The sequence below is a fragment of the Sapajus apella genome, unplaced genomic scaffold (genome assembly GCF_009761245.1).
Source record: "Sapajus apella isolate SASKATOON/1434 unplaced genomic scaffold, GSC_monkey_1.0 scaffold22, whole genome shotgun sequence".
Lineage (NCBI taxonomy): Eukaryota > Metazoa > Chordata > Mammalia > Primates > Cebidae > Sapajus > Sapajus apella.
In genome coordinates, this window is record NW_022436962.1 from 854,683 (window position 1) to 878,672 (window position 23,990).

The 23,990-nt window shown below is 37.2% G+C and overlaps 1 protein-coding gene across 1 annotated transcript in view; it reads left to right on the forward strand.

Moving 5' to 3' along the window:
• The window catches only part of CRB1 (crumbs cell polarity complex component 1), a 214,225-nt gene that overhangs the window by 159,558 nt on the left and 30,677 nt on the right, over positions 1-23,990 (forward strand). The window contains exons 7-11 of the mRNA XM_032288618.1: positions 4,182-4,729; positions 6,123-6,288; positions 11,615-12,521; positions 15,542-15,670; positions 19,097-19,223. Coding sequence (XP_032144509.1) covers positions 4,182-4,729; positions 6,123-6,288; positions 11,615-12,521; positions 15,542-15,670; positions 19,097-19,223 — 1,877 coding nt within the window. The remainder of the gene's footprint in view (positions 1-4,181; positions 4,730-6,122; positions 6,289-11,614; positions 12,522-15,541; positions 15,671-19,096; positions 19,224-23,990) is intronic.

Sequence of the window (23,990 nt, forward strand, 5' to 3'; positions counted from 1 at the left end):
ATCTTGTGTTGACCAGGAGAACATGGAGCATCCAAGATATTAACTATTCAGAATTAATGGCATCACCTACCTTTTGCTCTTTGGTGAATATTTGACTTGCAAAAGCAATTTACAGATCTCTTTTCTTCAGCCATATACCTAGACTTTGAGAATTTTATCCTCTTAGAATTATAGTTTCCTAGATACAGAAGAGGCTCCATTCTATGACTGAATTTTTAATATTATTGTATAGTGGCTCAAATCTCTGCAAAACAACTTCAGGAATAGAAAGATCACTCACTCTATCTTGCCAAAAATTGCCCAAAAGTTACTTCCTTATATTGATATAAAATATGATTTGCCCATAGCTTTCATTCATTGACCATGTTGCAATTCTGGAAGACATGCAAATAAAAATCTCAACTTGCCTCCTACTTGAGAATACTTTATATCTGAAGAGAAGTATCTTAAGCCATCTAAGCCATCACTTCTATCAGGCTAAACGTCCTGTTTCTTCTAATATTTGCCATATGACATAGTTTTCCGACACTTCATCAGCTGCTTGCATGCTTTGCAATACATTTGGTTCTCCGTATTTCTTCTAAGATGTGCTGTCTGTATGTGCTTGATGATGCAGTGACACAGGGCTATAACCTCCCTCATTCTAGGTAATGTGCTTCTATTTTTCAGCCTAATGTAACATTGACTTTTTGGCAGCCACACTTCATGATTGCCTCACTTTGTATCATTTTCACTAGTGATGCCACAGCGTCCTGTTTCTCCCATTCTAAACTTATCAGGCACATTTAGATTGAAGTGGCTCTTATTTATTCTTGTTACATTTCATCTTGTGTATTCCATCAATCATTAAACTTGTCAAAATTGTTTTTCATCTATATATGTTGTCCCTCTTCATGACATGTCAACCACTTGTATGAGAATCACCCTTCCAAATCCACAGCCAAATCATATGTGTCTTCGGCTGTTTCTAAAATCATGTAGCAAATCACACACACTGACGAGTTGCTTGTGATTTCTGAGGAATAGGATTGCTGAAGAGTCAGGCTTCTGAGAAAAAAAAAATACTCTGCGTTCTGGCTTTTAATCTGGATCCACAAAGTGATGCTGAAGGCATCCTGGGATGACCAGCAGGCACCCCGCCACCCCTGAGGTTCAGTGATTCTGGGCCTATCTTCAAACCTCAGGGGCTTCAAGGGCCAAATTTTCTTATTAAGCATTTTATCTCATATGAAAGTGCTGTGGTGTATTCAGAGATGTTAACCTCTTCAAAGGGGTTATTTTATCTAACAGTACACTTTTGAAAGCTACCGGTAGTTGCCTGGAGCAGGTGGTCTCCAAATGCAGATTCAAAATGCAATGTTCCTGTAGGAAATCAAGTCCGAGTTCTGAAAATATAGCCTTTTATGCAGAAGATCTTCAAACACAGATGATTGTCTAAGCAAGTTTACTAGAGTTCAGCTCAACTAAAATGTGTCTTACCTTTGCCCAAACTTCAACTGGGTCATATGACGACATTTAGACATGCTGAAATATGCTCTTTTTTTCTGGTTAGGATTGGGAGGTAAAAACTTGAAGAAAGCAATATGTTGAAGACAGTGCTCTTGTCGAGTTATCAATGCTTTCTAGATTGCAAAATCAGTGGTCAATTCTCAGACCCCATCTTACTTGGCTTCTTAATACCAGTTAAGATATTTAAACACTCCCTCCTCCTGAAAAACTATTTTCTCGTTCGGCTCATGGGCCATCACTCTCCCTTGGTTCTGCTCTTATCTCACTGGCTACTCTTGCATCACTTTCTTTACCTCCACCTGTCCAGTGCCTAAGGGCTTACTTCTTGGACCTCTGGTTTTCTCTCTGTATACCCACCCTCTTGGTGAGCTTATCCAGTCTTGTGGCTTTAAATATCTCATATGGTTCGAATGTTTGCCCCTCCAAATCTCATATTGAAATGTGATTCCCAGTGTTGAAGGTGGGGCCTGGAGGGAGGTGACTGAATCATGGGGGCAGATCCCTCATGAATGGTTTAGTATCATCCCCTTGGTGATGAGGGAGTGCCTGCTGCTAATTCACATGAGATCTGGTTGTTGTGTTTTTGTTGTTGTTGTTTGTTTTGTTTTGTTTTGTTTAAGACAGAGTCTTATCCTGTCACGCAGGCTGGAGTGCAATAGCGCTAACTCGGCCCACTGCAATCTCTGCCTCCCTGCCTCAGCCTCCGAAGTAGCTGGGATTCTCCTGCCTCAGCCTCCCAAGTAGCTGGGATTCTCCTGCCTCAGCCTCCTGAGTAGCTGGGATTACAAACGTGTGCCACCACACCTGGCTAATTTTTTGTATTTTTAGTAGAGATGGGGTTTTACCAGGTTGGTCAGGCTGGTTTTGAACTCCTGACCTAGTGATCTGCCCACCTTGGCCTTCTAAAGTGTTGGGATTACAGGTGTGAGCCCCCGTGCCTGGCTCAGATCTGGTTGTTTAAAAGAGGACAGCGCCTCCCCACTTTGCTCCTACTCTCACCATATTACATGCCTGCTCCCACTTCACCTTCCATCATGAATAAAGTGAGCCCCACCAGAAACTGAGCAGATGCTGGCACCATGCTTCCTGTACAGCCTGCAGAACCATGAGCCAATTAAGCCTCTTTTCTTTATAAATTACCCAGCCTCAAGTATTTCTTTAGAGCAATGTAAAACGGCATAATACAATACCTTATATATAGTAGCAAATCCCACATTATTATAACTAGCCCAGAACATCCTGCCTGAACCTCTATATCAACTGCCCACTAGTCACTTCCACTTGGATATCCAAAAAGGCATCTCAAATTTAATATGGACTCCCACCTCTCCCATAAATCTGTTCCTCCAATTTTCTTCACTATTTCTGCAAATACAGACTCCATGCTTCCAGTTGCTTGGGCCAAAAACCTTAGAGATGAAATTGTTCCAGAAAATTCTACCTTCAAAATATTTTGAAAATCGGATCACTTTTCACCACTTTCACATTAGCACTGATCCAAGCCATCGTCATTTCTCTCTTGAGTTACTATAATAATGTAGAATAACTTTGGGCTTTTGCTTAAATATCTCTCTCCCAGAGAGTTCTTCCCTGATTGTCCTATTTAGAATTACAATTCCACCCCTCCAAATCTCCCTAGTCTCTTTCTCTACCTGACATTTTATAATAAAGGATTTTCTCACCATCTGACATATTATATTGTTTGCTTCCTTATCTGTGTCTGGGGTATCTCTTCTAACTAGAATGTAAGCTTTATGAGAACGGGAAGTTGTCTTCCATATCACCAATATTTTACAATGTCAGCTTTTATTTTTATATATCTCAAGAGTTTTCTCGAGGTGATGCACATCAATAGCATTGCCACATATGAGCATCACTAACTCCTCTGACCACAGGAAATGCTGGGTAGGTTTAATACTCAGCTTTGCCCCTACTTCTCTGTGTCCTGTGCCATTCCTACTCCCAATCAGAGTCCTTCTTTTTAGTTGTTCAACTGCCTTGTCTCTTATGTGAGTTGTCATCCCAAGAGAAGATGTAATCATCTAATTCTTGATTTCTGTTATCCCAATTTATGTTATTTACAGATCAAAAACCTGAAGTTTGGAAAGGTTATGCAAGTAGCTTAAATAATGTGTTAATAATAGATCTGGGACAAATACAGTCCAGGCTCTAATAAATTTCTTTATAAAGAATAATTAGGTTTAATGACATCTTTGCTTCAGCATGCCTCTAAGTAGCAAAGATGATGACTGCCCTCACAGTCCGCTTGCAGGGCTGTATAAAGTGCTTTTGTCCAAACATTTCTTCCATCAAGCTGGAGTGCAGCAGTGTCTGATATACACCATTAAGCCCCATATTTTAGGGCAACATAGGGGAGATCCTTTAGTTTATCAGTGCAGAGATCTTTTTGGTCTGTTTTGGGTCTGTTTTGTGATCAATGGACCTCAAGTGTAAGCTACAAACGGATATATAGTCAATTTAGGGATAAAGTAAACTCGGAAGTTCAGAAAGAGGCCAAATCATTATTCTATTGAATAAGCCTGTCCTGAACTTTAAAAGTTAAGTTTGTGTGTGTGTGTGAAATGTAGAATTTTCATCTTCCATTCCTTCTGGCTTTTGAGCCTTAAGACGTTTCTTTCTTTTTTTCCTCTTCCTCTATTTTGACATTGAAGAGTACGTGGCAGGCAAATTTGGCCATGACGACTCCACTGGATATGCTGTCTTTACTCTTGATGAGAGCCATGGAGACACCATCAGCCTCTCCATGTTTATCCGAACGCTTCACCCATCAGGCTTACTGCTGGCTTTGGAAAACAGCACTTACCAATATATCCGCGTCTGGCTAGAGCACGGCAGATTAGTGATGCTGACTCCAAGCTCTCCAAAATTAGTAGTAAAATTTGTTCTTAATGATGGAAATGTCCACTTGATAACTTTGAAAATCAAGTCAAATAAAATTGAACTGTATAAATCTTCACAAAACCTGGGATTTATTTCTGCTTCTACCTGGAAAATTCAAAAGGGAGATGTCATCTACATTGGTGGCCTACCTGACAGGCAAGAGACAGAACTTAATGGTGGATTCTTCAAAGGCTGTATCCAAGATGTAAGACTAAACAACCAAAATCTGGAATTCTTTCCAAATTCAACAAACGAGGCATCGCTCAAGCCGGTTCTTGTCAACGTAACCCAAGGCTGTCCCGGAAACAACTTCTGCGAGGTAAGGATTACGCAGACAAAGTAGGTATATACTGTATGTTAAACTTTTATTTTATTACAAAGATAACTTATTAAATTATTCTTTCTTTGTACATAAAGATGACATTACTGACCCACCACCATAGAATAAATATTTCATCTATATATTTCTAACAAGATCGTGGAACTGACATTGAGCCATAGAAATGTGGCCTTGATCTTATTGGCATCATAAAATCTATTTAACGAAACGAAATAACTTCAGCTTTAGGCTTCCCTCACCCTCACAACAATCAAATTACTAAAGTATAATAATATTTCAATTCCTAAACTCCTAATGGCACCCCCGAGGTTTAACTGAATTCACTCTTTTTGCATGATATTGTTAACTTTAAATGCCCAGCTACTGTTGTTTGGAACTTTTATTAAGTCAGCAACAATAAGAACTCTGAGCTATAACTTCCTTCTGGTAGTTGAAATCCTCTGAAATATAATTTCTCAAAGCCCATGCTTTACTTTAAATGTTCTGTGTGATCTTCTAAGAGCTGCTTAAATATGAGAACTTGTCAGCTCTGCATGATCTTTCAAAGGGAAAGAAAGTGAAACACATTTCTGTGTACTGAACATTTGTTGAGTTCCAACTATCGCATACACTGAGCTTGGTTCTAAATATACACAAATGAATTGTAACATCACTACAGAACATTTGCAGTCACTAGGCACTATTTTCCATGGATTAATTCATTTAATTCTATTGAAGAAACCCTGTGGAAAGCATTGTTGTTATCCCAATTTATGTTATTTACAGATAAAGTAACTGAAGTTTAGAAAGGTTATGTAACTAGCATAAATCATATGTTAATAGTAGACCCTGGACAAACACAGTTCATGCTCTAATAAATCTTCTTTTAAATACTTTCATTTTGCATACTTTTTGTGAGAAACCTTCTGAGACCAATGCAGGAAGAGCAGTCACTGAAATAGGATCCAAAGGTCCTAGGTACCAAGTTTCACTGTTTCGCTTCTGTATAGGATCTTGGGCAACTGGGCAACGTACTTCTGTTTATCATCTGTAAAAACAGGAGTAAGAATCGCTTCCTCAAACACTAATTAGTGCATGTGAAAAAGCGCCTGGTAATTTGTAAATTATGGAAGACACTGTTATACTTGAAAAATCCTCCTTGTGCTGTAGATGAGCTTTATATCTTTGCTCTCTCTCCCACCACTCTGCTCTTTCAGAAGGGAGTTGGCAATGGCAGCAGTCATTTTTATTCCATTTAATTAACAATGGATATTAATAGCTTCAAATGTAAAAATTCAGGGAAATTTGCATTTTAAAATAACAGATATGTGGTCTTGCCTTCAGCATTTTCCTATTTAGTGCTTTTTATACTTTTGATTTCTTTTCTGCTCAGTCCAACCCCTGTCACAATGGAGGTGTTTGCCATTCCCTGTGGGATGACTTCTCCTGTTCCTGCCCTGCCAACACGAGTGGGAAAGCCTGTGAAGAAGCTCAGTGGTGTGGACTCAGCCCGTGCCCTCCCAGGGCCCAGTGCCAGCTGGTGCCTCAAGGATTTGAATGTAGGTAGAGATCAAACCTATCACCTCACCAGTTAAGTTGGGCCATTTGAGTTATTCCAAGATGAAACAGAGGAAGAGAATACAAAGCCAGCTTATTCAATTAATCAGTGGTTATTTCCCCTATGTGAGGAGGCTAATAAACCTGACTGGCTTCTTGCCTCATCCTGCCTCGGTGTCTGGGTGGGAAATGGAGGTCATAGCAACACTAAACCTAGATGCTTGATCATTTAAAGCTGATTTCATAAAAGAGAATTAACCAGGTAACATTCCCTTTCCTCATTCCTGGGAATACAGAATGCACACGTGTGCATTGCACATTGCTGTTTTTTAACTACGAGGCCTCAGGCAATTCATTGCTCTCCATCGTCTAAAGCTTCCTCACCTGTAAAATAGGGAAAACAATTTCTGCTTTGTTGGTTTCTTTGTCATGATTCTACGACCTTATGTGTAGATAAACATGTTAGGCACTCGATTAACGTTTGCTGTGAGAATTTCCCTCATCGTGAAAGGTTTTCCTGTCCATCTTCTGTACTACAGAACACAATTCTCCAAATGTTAATAGATTGAATAGGATACGGTATTCACAATTTTTGCATATCCACACACTAACTATACTGTTATTTATATTGTCTTTTCACCTACTTCCAATAATGCACTGTCCAATCTATAGACAACCCTCCATGTTTGCACTTATTCTAATTTCTTCCCCTTATTCAAAGATTACGTTCCTAAAATTTTTCTCTTACCAGCATCAATTTTTCCATCATTACAAAATACTTCCTTTGCCCCTTTCCACCCCTATTCCTACCAGCTACCATCCCATTTCTCTGCTTTCTTTTATAGAGAGAAAAAAGAAAACCCTCTAATGTGTTGTCCTCAATGTGCTTCCATTATTCTCACTCCATTCTCTCTTTTTCGTATTTGTTCTTTTTTTTTTTTTTTTGAGACGGAGTCTTGCTCTGTCACCAGGCACCAGGCTGGAGTGCAGTGGTGGGATCTCGGCTTACTACAACCTCCGCCTCCCGGGTTCAAGCAATTCTCCTGCCTCAACCTCCCAAGTAGCTGGGACTACAGGTGTGCGCCACCATGCCCAGCTAATTTTTGTATTTTTAGTAGAGATGGGGTTTCATCATGTTGGCCAGGATGGTCTTGATCTCTTGACCTCGTGATCCACCCTCCTCGGCCTCCCAAAGTGCTGGGATTACAGGCGTGAGCCACCGCGCCCAGCCTCCATTCTCTCTTTTATTCCATGCAGTCAAGCCCAAACACACCACCACATCCATCCTGAACTCTCATAAGCCAGAGATTCACAGGTCACCTTCGTCACTTCATTCAGGTTTCTATACAAACGTCCTCTATCTTGGCTTTATTTTTATTAGTATCTCTTGTAATTCATTGACATTTTGTTACATATGCATAGATATATTTGCCTATCATCTCTTTTATATTGAGAATATAAGCTTCACAAGGCAAGAAAATGCTCTATGTGGTTTCTTGCTAGTAAATATTTGTTAAATAAATAAATTAACCTTATTTTCTTCAAATTTAATATTTTCACTTAACTGCTCTAGAACATTAAATACATTATCAGCTTACAATTAAAAAAATACATGCTGAATGCAGTGGCTGACGCCTTTAATCCCAGCATTTTGGAAGGCAGAGGTGGGAGGATTGTTTGAGCCCAAGAGTTTGAGGCTGCAGTAAGCTAGGGTTACACCATTGCACTCCAGACTGGGCAACCAAGCAAATCCCTGTCTCAAAAAAAAAAAAAAAAATACTGCACTAAAATAATGGAATGGAACTACAGGATAGTTTGACCTAAGGTCAGTAGCAACGACGTTCTGTCTAGACAGGGCCCTGAAGTAATCGAGAAAAAGAGAAAAATGTATATACTTTAATTTTTTTATACTTTAAAATCATATATTTAAAAGCTCTATATGAAATACATTATACTGTACATACATTTGGAGATATTTTCTAGAAAAATGTATGTACTTTTATGTTTCTCGTTTAAGAAAGATGTACTACACATATATAGAAAACAGGATGAGTTGGCATAAAGACACAAATTGGTTTTTAACAGGGCACAGAATTTTCAATGATACTTTTTCATTGTTCTGCTTCTTTATTTTCAAATATTTTCTTAATGATTAATTGTATTGTTAATCTATTGATAGAAATACTAAAGTTGTTAGTTTCAGCTACGTTCTACAAACATGTCCAAATCATTTTGAATACTTTCACAGGGAAAAAACAATAGGATTTCTAAAAAGAGTGGCAGCCCAAAAACAATAGTCCTGCTACACACTGCTCTGCAGTCTACACATCAAGCAGTTTAGAACTGAACACACACATGTCAGAAAGAAGTGAAGTGAATCTTCATGGCTACAACATGGCCGCTAGAAAAGTTGTAAGTCCAGCTCTGACACTCCCAAAAAGGCCCAGTAGCATTTTTAAAGTATGGCTTATCTTAGTGAAGAGAGAAAATGTAAATCAATAGGAGGTGTACAATAGGAATTATAAATCAGTTTCCTAATTGACAGGTATGAACCCAGAATTCACTTCTACCACTCTGCATAATTTTTATTTTAGGTGACCTTATGACCTTATTATATTTTCTTTCCAAGTAAAATATAATGAAAATATTAAGTCTAATGGAACAAGATACTCTTAAGAAAGAGTATCTTGATACATTACCCTGAGTTTGCCTTTAAGACTTTAATCATCTCTATCTCTGTATCATACCAAGATTTAAACATTTACAACTCACCTTAAATACAGGTGTATTTATTATGGCGAAGTTCTCCAAAGAAAAGGCAAAGTATAAAAGTGGTTATATATATGGTGATTTTTAGCCAGATCAGAAGACATGATTTCAGTGTACTCAGCAGAGTTAGTAAATACATTTATATAGCAGCATTATAGGCCATAGTCTTCATTTCAAAGTTGGAGAATTAATGAGATTTTTCATTTTAACGTTTACTTAAAAACATGTAATGAAACACTTGTTGCTCTTCTTTTTCCCTGAAATTCCCAACCTCAAACCTGGTTACACACACACACACACACACACACACACACACACACACACAACAGATCAAGGGAAACTTTCGTTGAGTCAGTACACTTGAATGATATGCTATAATTTTCTCCTGCTGCGGTTTCTAATTATTATCTCACTTTTCAGGATACAGGATGGAGTTATTTTCATAGACCATTCATTTAATTACGTTTACTGAGCACCTACTATACATCAGGGACACAGAGGCATAGTCAGAGGGATTTTGTAATAACTGAGACAGAGAAGATCCTTGGTCTCATAAAGCTTATGTCCTAGTGCAGAATGATAGTCAAGGAACAAGTAAATCAATATCATTTCAAGTGGTAATGGGAGCTGTGAAGAAAATTAAGCATAGGCAGTGAATGCAGGGAGGTAGCTTTTTTAACTTGGATAGTCAGGGAAAGCTTCTCAGAGGAGGCGACATTTGAGCAGATTTTAACACTAAGAAAAGCCCAAGTGTAAGAAGATCTGGGAAAATAATACTGCAGGTATAAGTAACAGCAAGCGTAAAAGGTCTGTATTGGGAACCAACTTGGCATCTTCAATGAATGGCTAGAAGTTACAGCTGTGGCATGAGGAAGAGAGTGGTAGGAATTGGAACTGGAGAGTTAATCAGGGGTCAGATCATGTAGATACTTTTTTATTTCTCATGACAAAATTTTGTCATGAAAATTAAAAAAGAAGAGACAGGGTCTTACTATGTTGTCCAGGCTGGTCTCAAACTACTGGCCTCAAGGTAGCTGAGATTATACCTGCAACTGGCTCTTGTGATTATGTTTCGAATTTAGGATTTCTTTCTTTCTGGATGTGATGATAACTAGTGGAACTTGACTAAGGAGCGGTTTTATATTAATCTGCAGAGCAGCAGAAGCAGGGACACTAAGAAGTAATTAATCTTACTGAAAGATGATGCTGGTTGGGTGTGGTGCCTGATAATGTAACGACAGTGTTTTCAGGTCATTTGCTGCTGAAAAGTGTGACGCAATAAGAATAAATAATTGGCCACTGGGGTTGAGTAACACAGACATCATTTGTAACCAGAAGAGTGGTTTTAGTGAAGTGACTGGGACAAACGCTTGAGTGGCATGTATGAAAGAGAAAATGAGGGATGAGAAAGTGAGGCAATAGGAATTTAAAACTATTAGAAGTTTCTCTGGTAAAGAAAATTAAAAAGCAGCAGGATTGGGGGATGTCAGGATACCTCTCTCTGTGTGTTTTTACTTTTTAAGATGAAAGCAATCACACATATTTGTATACTGATGGGAAACAACAAAATGGAAGGAGAAATGATGATGCAGGACAGAAAAAGAATGTGTAGAGGAATATTGTCTTTAAAAGGTGAAAGTCAGTAGGACCCAGTGCATAACTGGCAGGGTTTACCTCAGTTGGAATATGGACATTACGTCCATTATAACAACATAGAATGCAGTGTGGATCCAAATCCTATTAGTTTAGGATTTGGTGGAAATCTGGGGTAGCTGTGTTTTCCCAAGAAAGTATTATGTGAGACCATAAACTGAGATAGAATTAGATATTTTAAGAGATAGAACAAGTTGTTTATTAATCATCTAGTAGAATGGGGAAAAGGTTTTTAATAGACAAATGCAATAGGATCACCCAAAGTGCTGTGCTCACATATAGTGTGAGATAAATTGATATGGTTGTATATGAAAGTCCTTGGGTGTACATACAGAATTTGCAGCTTGGCACATAATTGGAGTTTTAACAGGTAAGTAAGTTAGTCATTTAGAATGCTACTTTTAACTTCCTATTCATCAGCTTAATCAGAAGCCAGACTCCATTGTTAATTTTCTGTGTCATGATAGCTAGACTTATGATTTCTTTTTGCTCAGTTTCTTTACGTGTAAAATTAATTATCAATGCTTTATTTGTGGAAGCAAATACAAAATAAAAATTGGCATGCATTAGGATTTCACTGGGAAAAAAATGTACAGTTTTGAGTTTGATATCAGACTATCCAGGTTTGACATTCTGGCTTTGTTATTTATCAGTTACATGGCCATGAACAAAGTTACTTATCTTCTGTGAGTCTCATCTTCTTCCATAAAATGGGGATAACAATAATACCCGTATTCAAGAGTTTGATGTTAGAAATAACATAAAAGCAACTAGCAGAGTATGTAGCATGTATCAAATTGTCTATATGCAATGTTATTAACATGATGATCATTACTATTAATAAAGGCAATTAAGCAAACTATACATTTAATAAAGTTGCTGATTCTTATTGCCTTCTCTCTTTAGGTATTGCAAATGCTGTTTTTAATGGACAAAGCAGTCAAATATTATTCAGAAGCAATGGGAATATTACCAGAGAACTCACCAATATCACATTTGGTTTCAGAACAAGGGATACAAATGTGATAATATTGCATGCAGAAAAAGATCCTGAATTTCTTAATATTAGCATTCAAGATTCCAGATTATTCTTTCAATTGCAGAGTGGCAACAGCTTTTACACGCTGAGCCTGACAAGTGTGCGGTCAGTGAATGACGACCTGTGGCACCGAGTGACTCTTTCCATGGCAGACCCGCTGGCCCAGACCTCCAGGTGGCAAATGGAAGTGGACAACCAAACACCTTTTGTGACTAGCACAATTGCTACTGGAAGCCTCAACTTTTTGAAGGATAATACAGATATTTATGTGGGTGACAGAGCTATTGACAATATAAAAGGCCTGCAAGGGTGTCTAAGTACAATAGAAATCGGAGGGATTTATCTCTCTTACTTTGAAAATGTTCGTGGGTTCACTAAGAAACCTCAGGAAGAGCAGTTTCTCAAAATCTCTACCAATTCAGTGGTCACTGGCTGTTTGCAGTTAAATGCCTGCAACTCCAACCCCTGTTTGCATGGAGGAAACTGTGAAGACATCTACAGCTCTTATCATTGCTCCTGTCCCTTGGGATGGTCAGGGAAACACTGTGAACTCAACATTGATGAATGCTTTTCAAATCCCTGTATCCATGGCAACTGTTCTGACAGAGTTGCAGCCTACCACTGCAGATGTGAGCCTGGATACACTGGTGTGAACTGTGAAGTGGCTATAGACAATTGCCGGAGTCACCAGTGTGCAAATGGAGCCACCTGCATTAGTGATACTAATGGCTATTCTTGCCTCTGTTTGGGAAATTTTACAGGAAAATTTTGCAGGTAATCATAAAGTCCATAGGAAGCGTGGTCTTTGGAGCTATTCTCTGCATCACTGTTTTTGTCAAATTGGAAAGCTGTCTCCTCAAGGTGCACATATATACTGTGCTGAACAGGGCTGACACTGGTCACTTCCATCACAATTTGGTCATGTCAAGATGGGATCTCACTTGCTGGGATATTCTACAAGTCAGAATGGTAGTGTTTAAATCAGAGTTTCAGCAAAATATTTTCTTAGTCATCTGTGTGAAAATATGTCTCATGAACTGTAGGCCATGACAGCTTCAAGGCCTCGGGAAACAAATACATTTACAATAAAAGCAAAAGCTAAAATGTAGTATTGTTAGAGAAGGCATGACTTCTATTGGTAAAATAATGTCCTGGGCTATTTCAGGCAGGTAAATATTATAAAATCCCGAAAACACTACATTAAAGTATACAGCTGACTCTCGAACAATGCAGGGGTTAGAGGTGCCGACGTGTAGTTGAAAATCCACATTTAACTTTTAACTCTCCCGCAACGTAACAACTATCATCCTGGCTGACCAGAAACCTTAATAACATAGTCGATTAACACATATTTTGCATGTCATATTCTGTATTCTTACCATAAAGCAAGCTAGAGAAAATAAAATGCTATTAAGAAAATCATAAGAAAGAGAAAATATGTTTACTATTCATTAGTGGAAATTGATCGTCATGAAGGTCTTTATCCTCATTATCTTCATGTTGAGTAGGATGAAGAGGGAGAGAAGGGGTTGCTCTTGCTGTCTCAGTGGTGGCAGAGCTGAAAGAAAATCCACATACAAATGAACCTACATCATTCAAACATGTGTTGTTCAAGGATCAACTGTAATTTCAAAACAGTGGAATTATTATTCTCAGACAAATATAAAATAAACATGTTTCAATGGTTTTGTCATTAAATAATGAGGAAACTAGTAAGATATAAAAACTAATTCAAAGGACAATCTAAAGAATATGTGTGTATATGTGTGTATATGTATATATATACACACACATATATATATACAGACAGACAAACAAGAATGAGTGATGAACTTATTAATAAATACAAAACTGTTTAATATCCTATAGGGCAAGAAAATTTAGTATTTCTTGCCTATAGGGCAAGAAATTTTAAGTTTTTCATGTCTTCTATAGTGTGATAATCAATTGTATGGCTGACTACAGATAAATTCATTTGCATTTTGATGAACAAGATTTTCATATTAATACTGTTTTCTACGACTTACAGAATTGTAATATTGCTTAGCAAAAAAATCGAAGCATAGATCACTGCAAAAGTGGATAATTCCTAGATGGTCCTTTACATAAACCCAGCATTGCATTGAAAGAATACACAGTGATCTTCTTTCCCCATTTCAAAGTATTTCACAATTTTTTCTACAACTACAAAAGCAGTATTTTAGTTCTTGTAACCACCTCCATTTCAAGCTACATAAACAGATAAGAAAGAATATTTTTCTTCTAAGTCACATTGCTTCAGTTTTCCGTGTAAGAAGTCATTATTGTTTTTACAACTTACACCACTTTAAATTTACTAAATAATTGAGTCATTATGGGGAGGTGAGAGGGTTATTATTAACAAGTAATACATTCCAGGACTTCGGCAGGAACACCTGGAATGGGTTGGCAGCCTGTAGACATTACACTAATTCAGAGGTGGTACCTTAATTGCATGAATCTCCTAGCAAACATAACATGTAGGCATACCTATAAGAAGTTGTACATCTCTCTGTTAACAGTTACGGTTGTTCTGAGCCTGAGAAAGCAAGGCGCCATTATAGGTGCTAGTGTTCACAACAGGTTACCTGCCTGTTTAAAAGCGAGAAGAATTTGGGATCAAAATCAGTACACTTCACTGTGACTTTTGATGTGTAAAATAAACACATAGGCCCTAGCAACTAGTTCTCCAGAATTTTTTTCTGCCTAATTCATCAAAGTCAAGTTCTCAAGACTAAAGCCCTCAAAAGTACCTTCTAATGAGATTCAGGAATTGTTTATTAAAACCAAGATGTATACCAAGCTTCATATTTGCATTGCTAATTGACCTCTTTCAAAGCTGGTTGACATTTTTGGCTCTTTTGAAAAGCCTTTATGCTATCTTCTTTGTAAAGTAGAATTGATTAGCTCATGTGGGAAGAGACACACTTGGCATCAAATAAGCTAGTCTATCCACATTAGCAGCAGCACACACAACAGGAATAAAATTCATTTCACATTTCCTGAATATTTATTATTGATCTGAGACCATGCACATATACAGTGGGTCAAACCCTAAGCAACACTATTAAAATCTTTTTAAACGGCAATCAGGTCATACTACTAGATTTTGTCTTACAGTGAAGTTCAGCTTAGCTTCTAACACTTGTTCTGCCTTTTATAGGATTCCCTAACATGTAAAGCTTTGTTGCCATACGAGAGAGCCACACCCTGAATTCACATGCAGTTACCATCGTGTGCTATATACAAAGCTCCTGGACAGCATTCGGCTTGCATTCTTCGAAGCTACAAATTATTACATAGGGAGCAGCAAGTCTTGGCAGGGCAACTGGAGTTCAGCTCCGAAAGCCAATAGAGAAATCACATGAGCGCTTGGGTACTAGAGTGCTGTCCTTGCTTTCCCGGCCTTTATAGAGATGCAATTTTCCTCCGGCCTTCATTGATTTATTAGCAAAGCAGCAGCAAACCTAGTTATAGCAAGTTCTTTTGCAACCCGAAATTTATTGCCACCCCGTGGCAAAGATCTTATCTCACAAATGAAAACTGTGTAGAAATGAAAACTGTAAAGCCATGCTGGTCACAGTACCCTCCAGCAGGAGCCTTTGACTGGAGAAAGTGATTCTTGTATAATGCAGCACAATTAAGCATTTATAGCTCCTCCAGCCTGAGTACTTAATTAGCTTGGCGTTGACTACATGCATGAATTTATCAAAAAAAGTTTTCTTGAATGAAATAAACAAGATGAACAGCTGTGGCTTTTGCTTTTATCTCTCTAGACAGAGCAGATTACCCTCAACAGTCTGTGGAAATGAGAGGACAAATCTCACTTGCTACAATGGAGGCAACTGCACAGAGTTCCAGGCTGAATTAAAATGTATGTGCCGGCCAGGTTTTACTGGAGAATGGTGAGTCACATTAGAGCTTTCTGGAAGAGAATTCTGGGCTAAAGAATGATGGGATCACTCAAAGTTCATTTTCTCTTCTAATTTTTTATCTCAGTTCCCATAGGAAAATCTATGCTGAAATAGAGGTTCAGACAGAGTGAAACAATAAAAAAGAAAAAAAACTACAGTTTAGGTCAAAGGAGAGAACGTTTTATTAGCCAAGACTTCAAATAGGAAAAAATGTTTTTAAAAAAATGCATAATGTGCTATTTTTCTTTCTTATAAGTACTTCTGAATTTTTTTCTTACTAAAACTCTAATACATGATGCAAATATGGTTGCTGTTGAAATAAAATAAAATGCAACTAAAAGATTGCCTCATAGAATTGCCTGCAACCTGGAAGTATACGTTATCCATATGATTCTACTTTTCCCAGAGAAATCCTTCAACTCTTCTTCACTTAATACAGGAATTCTTAAAATGGAGTTGGTCAATGGCTTCAAGCAATCTGTGACCTGTTGAAAATACTGGAAAACTGGAATATATATTCGACTGGCTAGGGGTAAGGTCAAGAATAGAAAGAATGCATACTGCATAGCTTTTATCAGCTGCTCAAAGGGATCTATGTCCTCAAAACAGTTATGAACCAGGACTCTATAGAATACAGATACTATGTAAGTAGGTACTAAATAGTTAACCTTGGTTTAGCACTGTGCCATGCACCTTACAAATACCATCTCTAATTCTTATAGTTCTGTAAGGACAGTTTTATGATTTTTATTTTGCATATGTGTAAACTGAGGCTGAGAGGTTAAGTGACATATAAAGGGTCAATCCACATATATGCTGCAGTAGGATTGAGCTGCCTTCAAAGCCTCTGCTCTCTGTTTGATGTGCTGGCATAACTGTATGAATATAAATCTTTGCTCACCACAATTTTTTTTTTTTTAATGAGAAAGGTGTTCTTCCATCTCATATATCATTCAGGGTAAGACACAGTGATCTCTGATCAAACTTCCTACATTGAACAAATTAAATAAATGAAACTCAGACATATTTAACAAAGAGATTTCGACTGAATCAATATTTCCCATAGGCATAGTTGATAAAATAATAGATATGTGAGTGCTCCCTGACAAGTACCCTTTGAATTAATTTAAATTTTCTACGTTTTAGCTGGCTCTTTTGCATCACAAAGATACAGATCTTTTGCCATTTTTACAAAACCTCAGAGAGTCTAGGGTATGCCTGCGTTTTACCATTCTAGCGTTCTTTTTTACATGCAGCCTGCCTTCCGTGGTTGGCTGTAATTGGCACAGGCATTCCAAGTCTGTATGTACATGGGAGGAGATAGGTTTGAGTCACATTCTATTTTCTGTTGTACCAATTTTTGTCATGCAGCTTATTAACTGAGACCATTCCGTTGTCTTCCAATTCAATGTATGTTCAGAATATTGCAAATATTTTCCTGTCATTAATTTTGAGTAATTCAACTATCATCAATTGCTGGTTGCTTCCTGGTTGAAGGTCACAGTTTCTGCCTAATGCCACAATGCACAGAACTCATCCAAAACCTTGGATTATTTTTCTCTGCCACTCACACATTATCTCTATTTACAGCAAATATTTCTTTGTCCTCTGATGTTTATTAGTTTACAACATTTATATTTGGCATTTAAACTCAAATTAGTTTTGAAATGTATAAAGAAAAGAAAGCTTAGAATTTTCCTTCTTTTCTCAGGAGACTTTTCAACTGGAAGAACTTCTGTAGTGCTAGGTATTTCTAAAACATTGAACCTGGGTTCAATAGATTCTGTACTCCCTAAGTCCTTAACCATCGTTAGGTAATTGACTGGATGTTAATGGGTTTCTATCCATTAATTAACCTCTAATAAGCACTCCAATGATGCTGATAATGCATGTGTATCTATTGCTGGCTCTTTAGTTCAACAGAGAAATAGGTGAGAAAGTCATGGAGCAGATAGAGGAAGACAGAAAATATTGGGTAATCTCCCTTGGTCTAGGAAATGTGACTTCCATTGCATCCGAGAATATTGAAAAGCTATCCTCAAATAAATTGGCTTCTCTCCTGCCTTGGTTAAACCTCCAACTTAATAGTGTCATACTGGCAGGTTTTGAATGATGGATGGTGTAAACACTCTGGCCCACCCAGGACCGAGAATGCTTGGCAGGCTCCTGAAAGTTGTCAAGTTTTGCTCAGATCTAATCAAAGAAGTCTCCCTCCAGCCCAGAAGCATAAGCCAAAAAAGAAAAACAAAATGTCTCAGCTATGGTTGGGATCCAACGGGATAAGGAGCTGTTTTTCTTGGAAGAAATCTTTGTTTTCCTTTATACCTTGGGCTGGCCTGGCCTCACTACCTCATCCCCTTTCATTTTGAGCCTAGTGATTAGTCTCTGACCCATACGTGCAAGTTTTACCTTTTGGAAGGTGAGGGAAAAAATAAGGAAAAATTAAATTGTTTACATCAAATTTCAACATTATAGGCTGCACTGTAGAGATCTTGAAGCTAAGATTTTATACAAATTTTCAAAAGTAAAATAGCTGTCTTAGTTACTATTCTATCCCAAGTTCCTAGCAAAGTGTTTGGTACATGGTATGTGTTAAATAAATGTCCACTGAGTGTCTGAATACATGATTGGTGACTTCATCAATTAATATACAGAAAAACAAATTCTTGGTGGAAAGTTTGGTTAAAAAAATGACAGTATCCCAGGAAGAAGAAAAATTCGATTTGCTGGAGAATTGGTGTCACTCGTTTTAGAAAATTTAGCTTTTGAAAGTCATTCTACCTCAACATTGCAGAAATTATGCTTGCCTATCAGAACACAGATTTTTTAGCAAGTACAATCTTCTAATTATCTATGTTTTGCTTTTGTTAGAAAAAAAAAAAGGGAGGATTTCCATAGAAAAAAATTCAAAATCTCTCAGAAACCCTTCTCTTTTTCTGTCTGTCTTTGGTGGGCTTTTCCCCTTAGCCTGAGGGCTGTGATGCATGAGGATCCTGATAGCCTGAATGTAGGTCTGCACTGCAGACTACAGATGGCAAAATAGAGCCTCTCTCCTTGTGCCCCTAATAAACTGAACATTTACACAAGCTGGCAACCCCACTAATGCTCTTGAGCGTGACACTGGTTATGCATGGCCCACTCTTTCTTGGCTTCTAAATATTTGCATCTACTTTCTCATTCTAATTAATTCCATGTGTATATGTATACATATGTGTACAATTATTTCCGTTAAACCCCAAATGAGTTAAAGAAATTCTAAGGAACATCTCCAACATTACCAAGTATATATAAAGCATGTGTGGATTGGTAGATAACAGCTGTGCTGTCCCAGACAGATATGGCAAACTCTTTCTTGCCATTTCACAAGCAATGTATTCAACAGGGTCCTGGGTTTCTGCTGTTCTGTTTATTTTCAAGGTGCGAAAAGGACATTGATGAGTGTGCCTCTGATCCGTGCGTCAATGGAGGACTGTGCCAGGACTTACTCAACAAATTCCAGTGCCTCTGTGATGTTGCCTTTGCCGGCGAGCGCTGCGAGGTGGACGTAAGCGACCTCTCCTTTTATGTCTCTCTCTTATTTTGGCAGAATCTCTTTCAGCTTCTTTCTTACCTCATTTTGCGCATGAATGATGAGCCAGTTGTTGAGTGGGGTGAGCAGGAAGATTATTAACATGTATTTGAACATTCCCAAATGAAAAAAAGCCATTGAATTTCAAGAAATGCCTTGATTCGTTTTAGATCTCTGGGGAAAAAAGGAAAATAAAAACCATCTTCATAATTAAAATAAATTAAAATAAATTCAAGGCTTATTTTAAGCATATCAGAAACCCTTTGTATATAAAATATTTTCCTACTCTACCTTGAAATATGAAAAATTGTTCTTAATATAACTAGAAATATCTCCTTATTAAGTATATTTAGTACAAATATATTATCATTCTTAACACTTCTATATGTGAATTATCATTGCAATTAATAAACCATTTTTCCCATTCCATTTCTGAGTATACATATTTTCACACTGTAAGTTGCCTCAATGACTATGATTCTATTTTCATTTCTGTTGTGTCATTCTTATCTATTATTTATGACACAAAAATTGAGAATTACAGTCTGGGTGTGGTGACTCACGCCTATAATTCCAGCACTTTGGGAGGCTGAGGACAGGAGTTCGAGACCAGCTTGGCCAATGTGGAGAAACCCTGTCTCTACTAAAAATACAAAAATTAAGCAGGAGTAGTGGTGTTTGCCTGTAATCTCAGCTACTTGGGAGGCTGAGGCAGGAGGATTGCTTAAACCCAGGAGGCAGATGTTGCGGTGAGCCACGATCACACCACTGCACTTCAACCTGGGCAACAGAGCGATACTCTGTCTCAAAAAAAAAAAAAAATCATCAAGAATTACTGATTATATCCATCTATGTTTTTATATGAAACTATTCAGTTGAATTGTTGCCAGGTCTCTGATAGGTGATACATTTGTAAAGAGAAATGAGGAATTTACGTCAAGTCCCTAAAAATGTAGAAAAGCTATTTCTGGTATCAATAGTCAAATTATACCTTGCCAGTATAATTTCTGATTCCATAAAACTCTCTCTAACAAAGGTACAAATAATCCTTTCTCTATTTCTTTTCCTGCAATACTTTCCCTTTTCCTAACAAACAGAATAATTTTTTATTGTTTCTAAATTTATGAGCTTGTTGACTTTTCAATCAAATAAACTAATTTCAGTTGATTTTCAATGAATATTTAATAAAAATAAGAACTGCAGTCTACATGTAAATTTATAATTGTAAAACTTGAATTTCTTAGAGCTATGGTTTTCTAAGATTTGCAAGTGCATTAATTTTCTGCAAGTATCTTTCTGAAAAAAGTATAAAAACATAGTATACATCATAACAAAAATATATTTGACATTCTGATTTTTAAAAATAAACATATACCTGAAATGATGGATCTATAAATTAATAAGATATGCAAAAATTAATATAGACTTTATTATAAAGATTACAAAGATCATAAAATAATTGGAAAAACTTTTGTAAATGTTTTTATTCTTTCCACTATTGTGCTATCATTTATGCTAAATATCTTTGTGTAGATATACTCTTCCAAAGAAGACATTATTTGTGTTCATTTAAAGGAAAAATAGTTTGGTCCTGTGAATTAATTCAGAAAGCAACTAAAATAACAATGGCCTGCCAAATGTCATTTTGTAAATATGATTTGAATATGTGAGGATAATTTATCCATTGGGTGATATCTATTCAGTCCCAGTTGTTTTAAGGAAGTTGTTTTTCTGTGGGAATGACCAAGGTAAATTTAAATATACCATTCAAACAAACAAGGACAAAATAATATCCTTGTTATAGAGTATATGTAGCATATAGTGTGAAGTAATATACTACAAAAGCAAAGAAAATGTATTTTTATTTTGCAATAGTAATAGAAGATTTTTATGCAGCAAATTCATATCCTTTAGAGTAGTGGGAATGATTTCCAACTGGGAACAACTATTTGTGAAGATTTTCCTTTTTACTTATCCATTTTCTTCATGTCCAAGGCTGCATGTGTGATGCTGCTGCTTCAGATGACTTGTTCCAAATTAGATTTGTGACAAAAGACACGGGGGAAAACGTCCCATCAATATTTGCATTCATAAGTATTTGCGATGAGCATAAAATAGATTATAGTCAAAGACCGTATGTATAGTTTTCACATTTACTCCCATCTAGGCATATCTGTACTTACGTACCTACAGGCTGTTCCAAATGTAATACGTTTTCTACCAAATATGGTTAAGAAATATTCACTCACAATTTCTCTGTACAATTCTGATGCCTCTGTTGTCGCTGTAATTGTCAGTTGCTTTTCTGTTTTCCAAATGTCTTGTTGTCATGAGATATCTGACTTTAAAAAATGTCCCTTTTCTTTTTATTCTTCTGTATTTTCAACTGCATGTGTGTGACTATGGCTTTTACTATTTGCACAGAAAAATAAAACCTTTGTTTCTGTATCTTCTCTTTCTCATCTTCTAATGGTACTTGTATTTGTTGGCCTTGACTATGTCTTGTATGGTAAAATGTCCACCACTCATGCATATACACACACAAACAAATACACACACACATACCGCAGAAGTACTAGTACTGATCTTCCTAAATCGTGATCTCTTTCTGCGAAAATGTCACTGGGAGTAAGCCCTGTGGCATCCAAGTGAAAGTTGCATGTATGTTTCCTCTCTGGCACAGAATCCCCTAGTTGGCATTCTAAAGTTGATTACAACCCTAACTGTTCTTATTATTGGTTCTAAGGAGGGGCTGTTTTACCTAAATGACAGAAATTTACACTATCTCCTCCGGACCAAGCTTCTAAAACATAGCCTATATTTACTTGAATAAAAACTAATTCCATTTTGCTCCATTTTTCATATTTAAACTAAACAGGGCTATGTCTCTACTTTTGGCCATGCTTCTTTCTTTGTGTGTGTACACGGCAAGTGGGTTTTATCACTCTGCTTTTTGCAAACTAGAGAAGTAGAGAGAATAGGCACATTTGGAGAAATCCGTGTGTGAGGAGCATGGAGAGACAATTAAGTTCAATTAACACCACTGAGGACTTAAACTTTGTGCCAGGAACTGTGATAAGCCATTTTTGAATACATTATATTTTCAATTATCTTTTTTCAATACAAGGTCAACCAAAATTTTTTTACCTTCCAAATTCTTCACTAAATTTTCTTAAAAGATCTTTTGACCATTTCTAGGTTTTAAAATGGAAACTGTTAAGCTTTAATTTTGCAGTATTAAAGTGAAACTTTTTCTGAAAATGGTGCTGCATAAAATTTAAGTTTAGTGAGTTAGGTAAGAAATCAGTGAAGAAATCTGTTTCTCAACTGCCAATATTATTGCTAATATAAACTATGTTACTTCTCTGCTTTTTTTATTCAACAAATGTTTAATGCATATCTACTATTTGTCATATTTTATACTAGGTCCTGGGAATAGAACTATGATTTAGACCCAATGCTTGCTCACAGTCAGCTGAAGTTATGGCAGAGAATGTGGGTAAATAAACAGCCTTAGGATGTAACTAAGTGACAGCTGTAAGGGAGCATACGGGAGGGCCATTTTGTTCAGGCTTACAGGTGGATATCGAAGGTCAAGGCAAGTCTCCTGAAGCCTAAGCTAAGACTCGAGGGAGTTAGGCTGTGGGAGGAGCAACGACACAGCACAGTGTGTTTCAGGCGGAAGGGGCCGCCGACGTTGTCCTCTGTGACAGGTGGTGTCACAGGAGAACAGTGCTGAAAGATTGGGCTGTAGAAATAAGCAGGAGTGAGCCCTTATAAGCCTTGGCAGAGACCTTGGTTTTTCATCATAAGAGAAATGGAGAATCCTTGAAGGGTTTCAAATAAGAAAAATGTCATGATTATACTTGCACTTTACTATGTAGAAGCACAAGATCACTTGGGCTTCTACATACAGAACAGCTTAAAAGGCAAGACTGGACCCAGAAAGACACGGTTAGGAGGCTGCTGCAGTGATGAAGAAAAAGCGAGATTTTGCACTACTGTATATAGTTTAGAGAAGATTCTAAATGTTTGAAGCATGGTTGTTTGAGAGAAGCTGTGGGTCTAAGGGGGTGATAAGTTAAATTTGGTGAATAATATTTTTAATATCTTTGTTGACTGAATAAATGAATAAATTTAAGATCTGTTGGATATCTAAATACAGTTATTAATCAGTGTGCATATTCCATTCTGGAGTTCAAGAGGTATATCTGGGTGTATATATTTGAGATATATTTATAGATCTATTGAGTTTTATATTCCATTGTTCGTATATGTAATCCATTTGTATTATTTCTGTATTGCTCTAGAATAATAGTACTTCAAACTTAGCAACTTAACACACACATTTATTATCTCACACTTTCTGTGATCAGGAGCCCAGGCACAGCTTAACTAGGTCCTCTGCTCAGGATCTCACAAGACAGCATTCAAGGTGTCAGCCAGAAATGTGGTCTCATCTGAGCTGAACCAAGGAAGGATCCACTTCCCGAGTGAACTCAGGGGTCCAGTTCACTGACGTTGATCGCAGAAGTAGCCCTCATCTCCTTGAGGTAGCCCTCAGCTCCTTGCCACTTGGCGCTCCCTAACATGGTTGTTTACTTCCTCAAAGCCAAAAATGGAGGGAGAGATTCCAGCAAAATCGATGTTACCATTTTATGTAACATAATTATGTAATTGTGTACATACACTCACATATATCCCCTCACCTTTATCATAGTTTGTTGGTTAAAAGCAAGTCAC